We start from the raw sequence: 17005 nt of genomic DNA, 5'->3' as shown, positions 1-17005 counted from the left end.
GCATCATGGGCCTAGCCATGGTGTTTTCTCGGGCTATTACAAATGAGTTTTCCGATTACGATACGATTCCAAAGCACAAATACTTGGTAACAGTTAAGTATGAACAATGAATTACTTTTTTCCTGCATCACCAAGTATTTTTTTTTTAATCTAGTAAAAATCAGGTTATTTATGTTGAAATTAAAAGATTTATGAAAATTTTATTTTTTATAGTCTTATCCTTATCCTTGTAGTTAATGAAGGAACACACAAACTACATTATAACTGGAAATGGATATTAAAATTAAATTTGATAGTAGTTAAAGAAAATTTAAAGAAAGTACTTAAATATTAAAAATCTCAAAATTCAAAATGTTTAGAGAATAAGGTTGATGTTATTAGATAATTAACTAATTTTTTAGTTTAAATAATTTGATTTATTTTTTTCAGCTAAGTATTTAATAACTTGAAATAAAAACACAAAGATTTAATAATTGATAACATATAATATACTAAATAGTATCTGATAAGTCAAATAACCAGTAATTATAATAATAATAGATGATAAATGATAAATCAGTTGAGCTTATGTTAATAAAATAAATTTACTTACAATATAATACCATAGTTTGTTGCTAAATAATTCAATTAGCTTATTAAGCCTGTTTAACATATAAACATGATGATTCATCTGAATTTGATTCAGGTTAGGTTTTATATTGAATTGAGTAAAAATTAATTTAGTTAAATTCAATCAATTTCATGAATTAATTCAAGATTCGATCAACTTAATCAAAATTTGAATAGGACCTAACTTTTTTTTTCCCTAAAACAACATCATTTTAACATATATTTTTTTTAAATCTTGAAACAATACCATTTTAATTGAGTCACTCAACTCATGACTTAGACCTTGAACTGGGTTATAGATTAAGTTTTATAACTAAAAGATATTATTAACAAACAACTAAAAGGAGTGTTGCTTATATGTGTGTGTTTTCATTTTCTAATTTTATATTTTAAAAATTGATTTATGAAAGATTGAGTTTTATGATTTATTGTGGTTTGCTTTTTATATGAATTTTTTTAGTCTAATAACTTGTATTGCGAGTTTAACATGTTAAATCAAGATAATTTTCTTTAAATGATATAAAATTTTGATCCTAGCTCATTTAAGGAGGTCATTACTAAGTAATTTTGATTTTGTTTTTGAATAAAATTATAGCATTTTTTTTAACATCAGCAAGCTCTCTTTTTTTGTGTGATCTATATGATTTTTTTAAAAAAATTATTCGATTAGTTTCCTATGCATGTTTATTTTTATTATTTTGTAATTAAATAAAAAAATAAATTTCAAATAATAAAGTTATTAGACAATAAATTCATGACTTCAGTTATATATTTAATGAGTTAACTTAATTTGATCCGGATCAATACAAAATATTATTATTTCAATATTAAAATTAAAAAAACTAAAAAAGCATTGCATCCATTTTGTTAGGATTAAACAAGGTTTTGAATATGTCGCTAAGTCATATTTGGAAATTATCTGATTAATTAATTTATATAACCTCAACTCAAAGAATATTTAATTTGAAACTTGTGTTAGATAATAACTTAGAAAATGGGTTCTTCAAGTTGATCTAGTGGGCAGAATCAGGTTTGATAACATTATCGAAAACATTCCTTGCAACAACACACGAGTAATAATGTATTATTCTTATATTATTAATATATTTGCATCATAATTATATAAAAAATAATAATTTAAACTTGCTTTTGAGGGACACATTTTTTATTTTGATTTAAAAGCATTCAAAATTTGTTTGATTTTTGTCAGAACTGTTTTTTATTTTTATTTTTATTTTTATTAAGTAAAGGACATACAGGATGAAAAAACTTAATAGAGGAATTATACTAGCATATTATTTTATTTCAATAAAATAAATTATTGCTGTTGTTAAAAAAAATAATGGGATATAAATAAATGAGAATAATTGAACAACTCCCTGCAGTGACAAGATATTTTATATTTTAATTTGTATTTATTTTTCAGTTTTTCAATTTTTTTTCTTATTATTGTTAAAAAGAATTTATATTTATCTGCGCATATAATTATTGATTTTTTAAAAAAACACGTCTCAAATTTTCACCTCACAATTAAAATATTTCTTGATCAGAAAAAAATAACAACACTTGCAATTACATATTCTATTTTTTCTCTAAAAATTATGTTAATTCAACCTGCGGCAAAGTGAAAATTATCTTAATTCTCTAGAACATCGTTTGGAGGAAATGGAGTGCTTTTGGATTTGTAGCAGCACTGTTTAAGCAACCGCCAATCTGTGCTTTTACCATGTAAATACATGCGTTTTCCTCTCTGGGATTTTCGCCAGCCATTGCTGCCCTTTTTAAAAGCTGGTTCAATCAACAACTTCATAAGAAACATCTGCGCATCTTCTTCTCTCTTTTCCAGATGACATTTGCATCGTTGCTTTGTTGCAGGATCACTGACCTTGAACCCTTTAATCCATTGCTTAAAGATGTCTGCAACAAGATTGAACAAAACACTTGCAGAGAAAAATTAACTATCCCCTCTGCATTTTCACCCTTTTTTTACAGCAAACTTCGTGGCTTTGTTTGCCCTAACATTGTTGATCTTTAGACACCCTGACTTTCGCTCTTTTGCTTGACAATTGCCTCTACTCTTTGTACAAAAAAACCAATTTTTTCTTCCTTCAAAAACTAGCATAAAACTAAGATATAAAACGCTATTGCCTTCCTAACTTCTATTGACTTATCATAAAAATGCCAGATCCTCCCATGGTTACTTCTCCGGCATGACGTACGAATGTCCTCGAGAAGATCTGTTAGCAGCTTCCTTAAGGGTTCGAAAATGTTGTCCGGTTCAAGATAGTGATCGTCCAGGATCTTAGCTTCACTCCGCCAACAGTAACTCAGAGTTTGAAATTTCAAGCAGAGATTTAGCATTCAAAACTCTGATACATATTTGTCCCTGAAATTTCCATAGTATGGAGAGGAGGGGCTGAGATTTTCAACCTTAACTCTTCTCTCAATCCCAAAAAGTTTTCACTGTTTTTTTTCCGATTCCTATTATTAGAATCAATTCACTGATCCCACATTCCCACTAAAATCGTATAACTCTTAAGAATCCCAACAAAGGACCTACCTCTGATACACCACTGATCACATCATCATCCAACCGAGTATTTCCCATTGATAAACTCTTGGACGAGTCCAAGGAAATCACGCCAAATGGCTTAACAACACATCTTGATGTTTTCAATTTTGTGAGAGCTTTTTATCGATGTGTATGTGCTGTGGCAATGTGTAGTAACCACCCTCATATGTACTGACATCAGAATAACACAAATAGTCCATGCTAAAGAACTAGCTAGTGTTGGCAACTCTAAAATCCATAATTAATGCATGAATGGTGGATATTCTGTCATATTTGGAAACATTAGTTATTGACAGTTTGTGATGGAAATGAAGGGCTTAAATCTTAAGAAATCAAGTTGTAAAAGTAAAATGTTGAAAAATCACAGTTCTGTGCAGCTTGGTTCATAATATAATATGGATACCTCCACCAAGCATTGAATGCTCAGAGGCTTAAGAAACTATATCAAACTGCATTTGGCATTTGATTGTCAAGATAGTTCATATTATTATGTTGTGTTACATGTGCACATGAGAGAGTGGAAGAGAATCAGTAGAGAGAGTTGTAGGTGAAGCAGGTGGCAATAATGGAGGATAGACAGATGAAGAGTGAAGGAACCAGGGTGACATTCATGAGCCTATTCTCTCCCAGGTACCCAGACAAAGTTATTGTTCCATCTGCGATTACTCGAGCCAAGGTCCCAGCTTCTGTTGAAAGCAACCCTCCATTATATGTCCCACGAGAAAGCCTCGATGACATGACCCGAGATAGAAGTGATAAATTCACACCTGGACATCACCAAACAGTGGGATCTTGAGTCATTTGAAGCGAACTAAAGAAAGTGTTATCCAAATATAAAGTGGACAGATCAAGCATATGAAATATTAACATTTCAGAAGGAAAAAAAAACAGTCAACCGAAAGGACAGTGGTAGCTATCCTTTCCTCCCAACAAGAAGTACAGACAACATTCGATGTCTTTTACATTCTAGTTACAATTACCTTCAAGGACTTCAGCGGATACGAATGTGATAAGTGCTGCGCTGACATATTGAGGCACTGTATAAGGGATCAGTACTTGGAAGCTTAGGAGTATACCTATCAACACCATAATTTCAGATGCCAGCAGAACTTGCCTGCAACCAGGTTATCAAAATTATGAATCATATGTTAGCGCAAATAGAATGAATTTTGCAGGAAATCTTGCATCCTGTATCACCGACAGGCATGGTGCATTATCCTGTGACAGGATGACTTGAAATTATTATATTCACGTGTTCTCGTCTGTACATCACATATGATATTTTGAGTTTTTAGTAGAAAAAGAGGCAGACCGGAGCCAAAGCCAGTTCACATCATTAAACAGTCAGCTCTTGGATCTTTAATTGAATCAGTTCTATTCTAATTCTATACAATGCGAACGGTATATAGAGGATTGTCAGCAAAGAGTGAAGTATATGAATCAGTGCAAAATGTCTTATCTAACTCGATTTCTTTTATATTTTTTTTATCTTTTTTTTCTTTATACTGATGGAGTAGACAACACAAGATCATAAAGAGTGGACTTTTTCCACCTTTGAAGGGTTTACCTCTCTTCAAACATGTTGCTGATGTAGTTTCCAACAATCACATTCACAGGAAGCACTGTAAGCCCCAGGAAAGCGAGAAAAAATGCTACACTCGTGGTTGACCAGATAAAGTAATGTCCGGTGACGACACTTGATTCAGCAACTAAAATCTCCATTGCATATTTCAGCATAAAATAGATAAATAATTGAACCTGGCAAGTGATGGCAGGATTCACACAAATCTGAGACTTTCGATAATAAAGAATAGAAAACAATAATGCTACCTTAACTGTTATGATTATATTTCCTCCATAAACGTTACTAAAGGTTAGAATCATCGTTATGATCTCTTATGTTAATAGTAAAAAAAGACAAAGAAAAAGAACCTTCACAGATGGTGTAAGTAATCGATATGCTGACACAATTGAAGTGACAGGTTTATGGTTTTCATCATAATCTTCTTCACCATCATCGAATTCTTCGTCAACATTGTTATCTTGAAGCTTAGCTTCTGAATTCAAAAGCAATGGTTGGGTAAAATCAATTTTTACAGCCTCTTGTACTGGGAGCCCTGCAGTATAAAATATCAAGGTCTTAGCTGCATTCCTGAAGTGAGCATAAGATTTTAGACATTGAAAATGTTGGTAAGCTCCTAGAAAATTCAATTTTGATGACAAACCAGTGTAAGATTCCCGTGGAGAAAGCATGTTATTCTCCCGAGGAGGCTCTCTAAAAGAAACCCACAGCCACAGTAGATAGACAAGCCATGAAAGAGCCATCACCCAGCCAGGTAATGTGTCTTGGTTAAATGTAAGTTTGTATATCTTAAAATTGGTTTGAAATAAGCAAGCAAGAGCTGGACCGCAGGCCATTCCTAGTGCACTTGCACTGACAAAGCCTGCTGAAGCTTTCAGTCGCAATTTGAGCGGCACGCAATCACTGATGTAACGTCTGTTAACAGCTCTCGCCGAACCTAACCTGAAATGATGACCCCATCGCCTCATTGGTTAGATTAATAGATCGACAGAAATGAATCGTTTTGAATGTAACAAGCAGTGTGTGACTTTCCTTTACACCAACACTAAAAAACTGCTAAAAAGAGGAACTTGCAGTAATATTTCACATTCTGGTGTAGAAACTGTGTGATATAGAAGGCACTAAAGAATTAAAAATGTTGTTAGAAAGAAAATTTAATTTAAATAAAAACTTTTACATTACAATACCTGAACTGTTTGAATATGTTTATTGCTAAGTGCAACAGAGAAACTTGACCAATGTTCACTTGACTGCCTAAACAATGCAAGGTTCGAAATTACTCACCCACAGAAAAGTCGACCGATGAGAAGGACCGGTATGGAATTCAGGTCATAAGCCAGTGCGTACAAGGTGTTTCCCACAAGAAGAACGATGCTACTAAACACAAGTGGCCTCAGATATGACCTATTGGACCATGCACTGAAGTATACTGAAGAGAACACCTGCGCAACAGCCATCGACCCAATAATGACACCGCAAACAGTTGCTGCTGCTCCAAGGTGTAGGGAGTAGTTATCTGCTGTTGGGACGATGATATATGTGTTGACCATATATAGAAATGTATTCACCAAGTTCAAGAGAAGTGACATGAAATGATATCTCTGCTCAGCAAGATGGTCTTCAGATGGAGTTGGAGACTCGTCTTGAAAAATAAACGCATGCTTTCCCAAAAACTCTAGAAAATTTGTTGAGTTTGATAACCTGTTTACCGCTGCTTTAATAGAATCAATGACAGGATCCTGCAAAATTATCATAAATTCCAATTCAATATGTGCATATTACATTCTGAATCAATAACAAGACAGACTCTATAACATGCTTAATTGACATCTGAAATGCTGCAGTGATACAGGGAAACTCAGAAAGTCATGGCCAGCAACCAGGAGAAGATGAAAAATGTATTCGATGTCAAATCTGTTACCTTCTGATTAGGTGTTGATCATCTTCAAAGTCAAATAAATTACATTATACCTTAAGCAAGATGTGCTAAATTGTTTGGAGCTGAGCTAATTTCTCTTGATTGATATAAATCCTTTTGCCTCTCCACACCAAAAATTATCAGATGCCATTCAATAAAGTATGGTCATAAAGTCCCAGGAAAATAAAACATGGTGTTAAGAACGATTAAAAGAGAGCAATACTATTGCATTTAGTATGGATATGAGAGAAAACCGGGTGGGATAATGCAGGCTGATCATATATCGATATGTAGTTTCCCTCTTGATCTTGAAGATCTGCAAGATTGCGTGATATAGCTCCAACAACAGCCCCAACACCCTGCACATTCAACTATTCCATATCAAGCACCAAAAAAACACAAAGATGTACCTAACGTCGCAAGCAAAACAAATTTCCAGAGGAATTAATCGACTCAAGACTTGTTGATGGACTTTTTGATTTCATCTGGGCATCTCACCACATGCTTGAAGACCTGCCGCAGCTGAGAATAAGGATGGTTTGCTCGGGTTTTCACATAGTAATCAGTGAACCTATAGCCAAAGCGCTTATCAAATTTCTTCAGAATCTTTCGCAAACCAATAGCATTGATCTCAACAAAAAACAGAAGCCTTAAGAGATCCTGTCCTACTGCCCTGTAAGCTTCTCGTAGTTCAGATATTTTAGATCCATCTGACTGCTCCACAAGAGCGTCATGCTGTTCTCCAAGAATTGACAATCTGCTTGCTAGCAGTCCTTTTTGTTCCAGCATAAACATCACAATCTTCTCAATCTGAAATTGTCAGAAAGTAGGCAGAAACAAATGAAATTTAGCCTCAAACATTCTTAAGGGAATGATTGATAGCACTTGCAAATGAAAATCTGTCATCCTCAGCAATCATCCATGGATAAACTAATTCTAACTGAAATTCCTATGCGAGAAACGCTAGATACAATGTTAACACATAAAATCAGAGGAAAAACCTGATTATCAAGCATTATTGAGAAGTCCTTGAGAACATTTTGTTGATTGTCTGCTCCAACTTGAATTTGCTGTGAATATCTGTTGACTTTCTTCTTCAACAACTTATAATTGATATAGTATCTGAAGAATAGTTTTCAGATTGTAAGCTCAGTTATACTATTATAGTGACCTTAATAAGCAGCATGATAAATTTCAGAGCAAGTCAAAATTTTCTTCTTCAAATCATAAATGCATACCGTTGCCATTCTTCAATTTGGTTCTGTCTCAACTTCTTCCCAAATGCAACCATCTTTCAAGACAAAGTCAATGCACTGCAAATTAAACCACCAGCAACCCATAAAAAATAAGACAATAGAGCAATGTTCAATAATAATAATAATAATAATAAAACACTTAAACATAGGCATATATCATGATTATTTATTAATTTAACATGCCTTTATATATATAACATGCTCTTATATATATATATATATATATATATATATATATCAATTTAAACCCATTACTTACATATTATATATCTCTTAACTTGTTTGGGGAAATTAAAATAAATGGAGAGTTGAAACGAAGGGAAAGGAAATATGGAATTGAATTGGAAGAGTGGAGACATAATTAAATCAATAGAGAAAAAGGAGAGACTGCCTGCGTGTCAAGGAATGAAAGTGGCGCGAAATTTGTAATATCGTTGGGAGGAGCGGTTAGACAGACAAGGCACGTGATTTCCTTCCTTCAAATTATGGAAGGAAGTGATTCTTTTTTACACCTACTACTTCTTTTTTATTTTACACGCTTTCATTGGAGAGTTAAAGAATTTTTATCCTCAAAATACTAGCTAGTATTCTTTTTATAAAAAAATACTTTCAAGCAAAAGAAATGGAAGGAATTGCTAAGGAATACGCACGTTTTTTCGAGAGCTAGCATGCTCACAATGCAAAACCTAGTAATTTCCTTTTATATATATATATATATATATATATATATGGTGTTCGGATTAAATTTACGTGCAGCTCGACTAATTTCACGGAATTTAAAATTAACGACTATATAAGCTTCCAGTGGTCATTATATTAGCAACTACATAGCTAGAACTTGAGATCACATGAGAAGCAAATCCTTTAATTTTAAATTTTTATTATTGGACCATCTACTTTTATATTTTTATTTACTTATGTACATGTGTGTGGTTAAGAGAGGGAAACGGAAAAAAAAAGTAATTGTATTATTGAATGATATAAAAAATACTAATTAATTATGTGCATTAAGTATAACCCAAGTACAAATTATGTCTCTAACTGTACTGATCACTTGTCTATAGTCTGAGCATATATTTTCGATGCAAATTAGCAATAAAATTAGATTCCGCTTGATGAGGCTGGAAAAACTTCGATTTAGTTTTTTCATATATCAGATCACCACTAATTGAATTATATTTAATGTCATGCGAATTAATTAGTATTTTTCATATCCTTCATTAATGCAATTATTTTTTTCTCTTCTCCCTATACACACACAAACACATAGTAATATATTAAATATAATTTAATGAGTATTTATTTTTGCATTACAACTTGCTTTTTAATTATTTTATTTTGCTTAAAAAGACATCAAATTGATATTTTTAATTATTTTTAGATGGTTTTAACATACTAAAGTAAATAAATATACACACACACATTTTCAATTAAAAAACATTTTGAAAAGTTAATGCAACGAATGTAAACGTGACTGTTCCTATTCCTAGCAATCTCATTATCACAATATTATGAATTATAAACACGATCACATCATCAGGAGATGGTACTATTTTTGCGTTGTTGACTCGTATTGTAGTGCTACTTTTGTGTAAAAAGCACTAGATTTAATTAATTCAAATCGTTTTCATAAACGCATATGTGTGTGTATACATACGATTAAATAGAAAATTCACATTAAAGATCCAAAACTCCACAGTCTAGTACCCCTAAATAAGTGAAAATCTCTGGGTAAGTGGGGAATTCTATAGAAGCATGATTTCAAGGCATGTGAGACAATGAAAACGTAGAAAAGGTGCATGGACATGCATCAAAGCACTTAAAAGCAGCAAGAACTTACAGCCTGAGCAGTTGGAGGTGATGAAGAGTACTGCGGGATGTTCTCCGGCACCTGAAAACTGGATACCAAACCCTGTAGCCTTCCACCCGATTTGAAGCTCTTTCCGAAGGAGCAGGAGAGTGCACGAAGGAAAGAGTGAGTATGGCAATCGTGCCCTTACATGGGGTAATATATTGGCAGGCACGAACAAAAAAACAAAGAGAATAGGGCAAGCATTACCATGGCCACACAAGCTACAGGTGGCATATTATCATTTTGGCTTTTAGGGCAATGAACGGTCATAAAAGGCTTAAGAAAATAATTAATGCTCGAGCTATAATCATAATTAGTTACCTAATGACCATATGCAATAAAAGTTGACAAAAAATCACACTGCTTTTTGGAAAGTGTTGCTGCCTGTTTGGATAGTGTCAGCTAGCTATCACAGGTGCTCCTTTTACATTATGATCATCGCATATTCCTTGGTAAAGAAATAAACAGTGCCCTAAATTTGTCGCAAGGAATTGTCCCACAGACAGTTTAACCTGCCAAACGAGCGACACTTAATTTGCTAACAGACAAAAGGTTGGCCTGGCTTTGTATGATTGTGAGAGGTTGTAGTTTGTGCAACATAGACACTAATCTTCAGCTTGCATGTCTAATGGCACTCAAGATTCTGCACTAATTTGCTATGGACAGGAAGCATTAATGGCTCGTTTTGGTGTCTTCTCTTCCGGACATTCGCAAGTTTATTGTCCTGTTCATATGGTCCACAAAATACTGTTGAATATTCTACTTTAATTTGCCATGCATGGCCAGATGAATATACAACACTTATCTCTCTTGTTTGGGTTCATGGCACAGCTTACAGTACTCTTTTCAAAGAAGAAAAACATCCTCGAGAAGTGGGATGTTATCAAATATCTCAAAAATCCCAAGGTGGGGGAGGGAATGCCATATATGTGGTTGCTAGCTGCGATGAGGGTGGAAAATATTCTCTAAGAAATATTAATTAATAGTGTTTAATATGGGTTTATAAAATTGAATCCCAGAGATTTGATAGAATTGGTAACACTTGTAAGAAAATAATGTGTTGTGTAAGTTAGTAAAAGCATTTTATACAGGTGAAAAATGAATATTTTTTTTATTTAAATATTTTTTAAACCTTGTTTAAGTTTGATATTAAACTTGAACTTTTATTAGACTTATATTTAATTTTATGTTGTTTAGAGAGATGAAATTCAGAGAGATAAACTCTGGCTTTCCTTATATATATATTTTTTAAATTGTTTATATAGATTTTGTTAAGATAAATATTTTAAAAAATATTTAAATTATAATATATTTTATATAAATATCTTATAATAAAATATTTAATATAAATATCCTATTGGACTCAAGAATTGATATTATCATATAGTCTTTTGATGTATCATAACAATCTATAAAGATGTGCCCATAGTTAATTGAAGAGTGCTCATATAATACTCCTTGAAAAGAAAAACATCGTCGAGAAGTGGGGTGTCATCAAATAAAGTATAGACTACAGGGTAAGTGATAAAAAAGCAAGCTTCACAACCTAGATTAAAGATTGTAGGTTCTCTTTTCTTCTTCTTCTTTTTTTTTTTTTTTTAATTCAATCACATAAAAAATAATTTATTATTTACTTGATTAAATAGTTTTTGCTTTTTATATTGGGTGTTATAAATAATTGTATTTTAAATTTTAGTTTTATCAAAGCTAATGTAACTTGCTTTTTTATTTCTTTTATACGTAAAAATTTTTCTTATAATTATTTTAATCAAATACATAAATATTTTTTTTTAAATAACAACTAATTTTTTTTTAATTATTTTCTAAAACTATAATAGCAAAAATTAACATAATATTAAATACACAATTAAAAAACCCATTTATGTAAGGAATTAGTCTTAATATATGCTGGTACAAATATATTTTTATCAAATTTTTTCCCATAATCTTGATATACTGGTCCTAAAATATCTTTATCATTTTTTTTAAAGAAAAAATATAATAATTTTAAAACCTGTTAAGATAATTGAAGATTAAACTCCACAATCATTTTAATATTAGAGTGTATATTATATTAAAATAATATTTTTTATTTTTAATATAATACATTAAAATTATCATAAAATATAAAAAAATTAATTTAATAACTTTTAATACCAAACACACTTTTTAAAGTATATTTTAAGAGAGGCAATGTAAAGTAGTTAATAAAAGATAAAGTTAGTTTGTGGTCGTGGCGTGAAATATTTGGGTTGCAGATAGTAAAGGCCGATTGTCCCGTTTTGATGATGAGGCAAAAAGTCCATGTTCTCATTGGCACAGACTTTAAGTGCTCATAATTCGGTGAAGGGTCATGCATGCTGTCAACCTCAAGTACGGCATCATTCTAGAACGACCCTTTTTTTTCTATTTTTTTTTCTTTCTCATATTGAGATTAACTTGTATCTTAATTAATTATATAAATTTTAAAATTAATAATTATATAAATTTTTAGTAACTTTAAAGGGACTCAAACTTATAATAATTGAAAAGCAAATTTAAAACCTAACTAGTTAAGCTACCCTTCAAGGTTAGAATGACCTCTCTCTTATTTGAATATATAATAATAATCACTAGACGTATGACTCACGGGTCTATCAATTTTTTTTTAACATATAATATAAATATTTGTGCAATGGTCATTTTTATAAAGTAATAAAAAAAAATTCAATGCTCAAGTTATTAGCTTGACTAGATCCAATAAAATCAAGTAATGTAATATTGAGTAAAAAACACAATTTAAAATCCAAATAAATTAAAAGTTGAAGGATAATATTGAGTAAGACAACGATTTAAAAACCTTCGCAAAGAAAAAAATAACAATAATCAAAAGAATGCAGATGGAATCTAATAGGGAAAAAAACAATGAAGGGTGAAATTAGAAAAAAAAATCAAATCAAAAAATTATTTTAGATTCTATAAATAACAATTAAAAGACTTGAGAGCAAATCTGACAAAGCAAAAACTTGAAAAGGAATAAATTAAAATGAAACTTGAATTTCATAAATTATTTAAAATAAAGTAAACAATAACCAAAAGAACATGAGCTAAATAAAAGAGAGAGAGAGAACTTTAATAGCTTATCTGAAAAATTATAGGGCAAACACAAATATCAAGAAAGTGAGAGGAGAGAAATGAAAAGAAAAAAAAATGGTTGTTGGTGACAAATCAATGAACTTATCTATGCATGAGCCACTTTCTCATGGAGAAAACATTGAGACACATCGGAAACAACCCTAGAATGATAATTTTGGACTATAAATAAGCCATACTTGTAATGATAAAACGGCGGAGTTGCTAACCTTAGAAAATATAAAATTCTTGTTTTATTATTTCTTGACCTTTAAAATAGTTAAGTTTTAACATGATAAATTTATAGCGATTCTTGAATCGCAACCTACACAATGGGCTATCAAAGGCATTTTTATTAGACATCATCTTTATCATAAAGTCGAATCAACCTTGGCCCATGCCCATCTCTTTAACAAAAAAAAAAATCAGGCTTTTTTTTGTTTTTTTAGCCCTAGGTAAATAGTTTTTTCGTTGAAATATCTCTCTTAATCTTTCCCTGAACATTTTTCATAGGTTTGTTGCAGCAGTTCTCACAATTAGCTTAGATTCCTAGAATTTGTCATCCACAAATGAAGCATGTGGATGATTATTTTTGTTGAAGATGTGGTTTCAAATCAGTAATTTTGGAATGCCGCACAATGAAAACGACAAGCAATCAAATTCTCGACGAATTGTTGGTTCGATTTTTGGATGGAAGAGAAGAATGAAAGAGAAGGGTTTGGTTTTAAAAGATTATAAATAAAAGGAAGGAATGCAACTTCACTAATGGTTTCCTTGAGGTTTTTTTTCTCTTGAATATGTACGAGAATAAGAGTATAGTTAGCAACTTAGCATTAAATTACAAAACTACAAGGACATGGAAATTTAATATTAATAAATCCACAATCTAATTGTTAAGATTTAGGGTCCAGAGAGAATAAAATTACTTCTTTCTGTAATTTATGTATCATTTGTTTCTTGTCTTGAGGTCCACGGGTGTTTTGATTTTTATGTTTTGTTTATATAATTAAATGACTACATCTACATTGCTCTTAAAAAAAAAAAAACATGTTCACGTGTGTTTTTGTATTTTTATTATGGATTTTTTTGTTATAATCAATGTAAATAAGAGGAAATTTAGTCTTTTAACACACACACGTGTGTGAATATTAAAAAACAAAAAGTGATTATTATATGCAACACGCGTCACGAAGTGAGAAGTCTCAGTACTCTTCGGATAACATGTGTGGTGTCTCCTGATGGCCAAGCGTTGCTTCTCATGATAGTGTTGGAAGTGTCGCACCGTTCTCTTTTAGGTGGTCAAGTGTGTGTGCATGGCGGAGTAATGATTGGACTCTCATAGAATTTTTTTTTGTCCTTTCTTTTCTCTCTCGTCTCAGATTATATTTTTTTTTTAATTTTTTTTATAAAATTATCTTATTCTTATTCAATTTTTGTTTTGTTATTGAATAAGATCATTGAGACCTTTTAAGAATATTTAGAGGGTATATTTTTATAATATTGAATAAGTATTTATTTATTTTATTAGCCATTAATTGGCTTTTTTATTGTTGTTTATTTTTTAAATTATATTATTTAATTAACTGAGATTATTAAACTAATTTTAATTAATGACTTGAATCCCATATTTTTCCTGCTTTTTTAATGTTATTTAAAAAAAAAATTAACCCTATATATCTAGTTATTTCTATAACCACTCACCTTCATTTTATTTTAATTTGTACAAGCTACATCACATAAAGTTAATTGTCTTCACCCTCTGACCCTGTATTTTTTTCAGGACTTGCATCATTAGAAACAAAGACGACCACTAACCCGAGTCAAAGAAATTAAGATAACCCATTGGAGATGGAAAGTTTTACTGCCACCCTTTTTCTTTTTTCTTTTAATTTCCAGTCAGTTTCATGTGTCTGGAGGAACGTGACAGTGCACCCACCACCTCTCGAGTCCAAGCAGCATTCATGGATATCCTTAGTGACCAAAAACAAAGAAATAATTCTTGGAATTTGCTCATCATGCCATTTAATTCTTGGTGCAATGTCCTAATTGTGTCACTTTGCTTGTGATGCCAGCTTCCAATTTGACTATGAGGAACCAATTAGGGTGTTCATCTTCACGTGTGGGATTTCTATAAGAGGACGCAAAGTGCCTCAGCACACCTTAAATTAATGTTCCACATAATATATTATTATTAAAACCCTTTAAATTTCTGATATTTTATTATTAATTTTCTTGGTAGTGATGATTATGGAAGTCAGAACATACAGTACTTTCGTTTCTGGGCACTTCTAATCTTTAACGTTATCCATATATATTGTCTCTTGTCTATACCCAATTACCTACCATGGGCAATTATTCGAAAGAATACATTGAAATTGCCAGACAATGCACCAAATGGCCTCATTTTAGCCTCTTTTTTTATATAAAAAAATTAGGTTCAACACTATAGATACGATCCTAAATGATATTTAAGCTCTAGCTAGCCACTTGTTGTTATCTTACGTCTTCCATTTACATGATCTCTATTTTCTCATATTATTTTGTCAGGAACATCAACTTTAACGGATCAAATTGGAAAGCAAAACCCTGGCGGGTTCAGGTTTGCAGGCCAAAAAACAAAAGCAGCTGCATGTCTCTGCAACACTCTTTGTTTCTAATTACTTGTTATTGGACATGGCCATGGAGTTTCCTTCAACGCCGAACCACTTTTGTAGAGAGAATGTTCGTTGATCCGATTGATGACTAATACCTCCTCTTATTTTTGAGAATCGTGATTAACTCCTCGCCATTGCAACTAACAATAACAACCCTATGTTGAGCTTGGCAATTCAATTAAATGATAAAAACTCTCAAATCCCTTCTTGGTTCAATAAACTTAATTGTGGCTCTTCTTGATTGACGTGTACGTAAAACCTACAAACATTTACACATGAATCCTCAACAAAAACAAAATCGAAATCAAAATTAAGTAGTGGCTATTTTTCACGTGACAATATATAGATGTATATATCTGGTTCCGATAACTGAGAAGATTAACAGAAGGTAAGATTAAGAAAGAAGCTAAGAAGACTGAATAGTAATTAGTGTAAAACGATGATCAACAAGAACTAGAGCAATAATTTCCTAGACCTTGAAGGAGTAATCTTGATAACAAGACCAGGGAAAACATCATCGGGATCGTGAATATGAGGATTCTCCTCCACGATAAAAGGGTCGCCACACTTATCACTGATGGTGTGAAGGGTTTCTCCTTCCTTTACAACATAAATTTCATCGCACGGTCGGTCCAATACTTGATTGCCTTTAACAGCAACAGTATCATGGTGATGATCATCATCGTATGTGGGAGATGCTTCTCTCAAAGAAGTAAACAGTATTAGGGCAAGAAGGACTAGGGCACAATACCACGTAGCTGCATCAGCTACGGACGTCGTTGATGTAAACACAGGCTTGTTTGAGACCTTGAAAGCCATGAGAGGATTGAAGAGAGAGAGGTATGGAGAGAGAAGATATGGGGATCCTCGGGATTTTATAGAAAGATGGGAGGTTCGAGATATCGATGACGGGCCACGATTGAGGTGTGAGGAAGAGGGGTCAGTCAGTTTTGGCGGTTTTTTATGGAGGAGGTGGGTGTTGCAGGGGATTTGACAAAATGGTCACGATTGTGTTGCGTGATTCACCTTCTTGATGAGCCAAAGATTCGCCCCAAAAAGACTTCTTTATAGAAAACGACTTTTATGCTTGCATGATGTTTGATTTGGTTGGGTTTTCTAAAAAAACAAAACCCTAACCATCCCCTGACGAAGTGGATTATTGAGGGGTTAAATTATAATTATTATTTATTATAGTATAATTTTGGGGTTGGATTTACTTGCAAAACCAGACATTCCCAGACTCTACAGTCATTATTCTCTCCGGGAGCTGTGACTTGTGAATTTGCAAATTAACCGCTCCATGCAAGACAGGAACTTTTCAGCTTAAAACTCCACCGGAAATATCGTATCAGTTTGGCCTAATTAAGCTAGCATATCCCGTCAGCCTTCAAAAATGTTTTTTACCTCTTTCTTGTTTGGATAAATAAGGACATTAACGGAGGAGAAATACA

The 17005-nt window shown here is 32.2% G+C and overlaps 2 protein-coding genes across 2 annotated transcripts; both read right to left on the bottom strand.

Annotated features, from left to right (window-relative positions):
- Positions 1-3505: 3505 nt before the first annotated feature.
- Positions 3506-9990, bottom strand: LOC118041696 (SPX domain-containing membrane protein At4g22990). The gene is made up of 11 exons (XM_035049171.2): positions 9778-9990; positions 7920-7994; positions 7683-7803; positions 7180-7491; positions 6936-7040; positions 6048-6502; positions 5407-5705; positions 5114-5298; positions 4749-4939; positions 4162-4295; positions 3506-3948 (listed from the first exon to the last, which is right to left on the bottom strand). Exons 2-11 carry the CDS (start codon positions 7970-7972, stop codon positions 3710-3712), a joined length of 2094 nt encoding a protein of 697 aa, XP_034905062.1. The 5' UTR covers positions 7973-7994; positions 9778-9990; the 3' UTR covers positions 3506-3709.
- Positions 9991-16007: 6017 nt separating this feature from the next.
- On the bottom strand, positions 16008-16373 carry LOC118041906 (uncharacterized). Its single transcript, XM_035049413.1, has one exon. It carries the CDS (start codon positions 16371-16373, stop codon positions 16008-16010), a length of 366 nt encoding a protein of 121 aa, XP_034905304.1.
- Positions 16374-17005: the final 632 nt, after the last annotated feature.

This window comes from Populus alba, chromosome 14 (assembly GCF_005239225.2).
Source record: "Populus alba chromosome 14, ASM523922v2, whole genome shotgun sequence".
NCBI classification, from domain to species: Eukaryota; Viridiplantae; Streptophyta; class Magnoliopsida; order Malpighiales; family Salicaceae; genus Populus; species Populus alba.
This window is presented reverse-complemented; position numbering and strand designations above follow the sequence as displayed.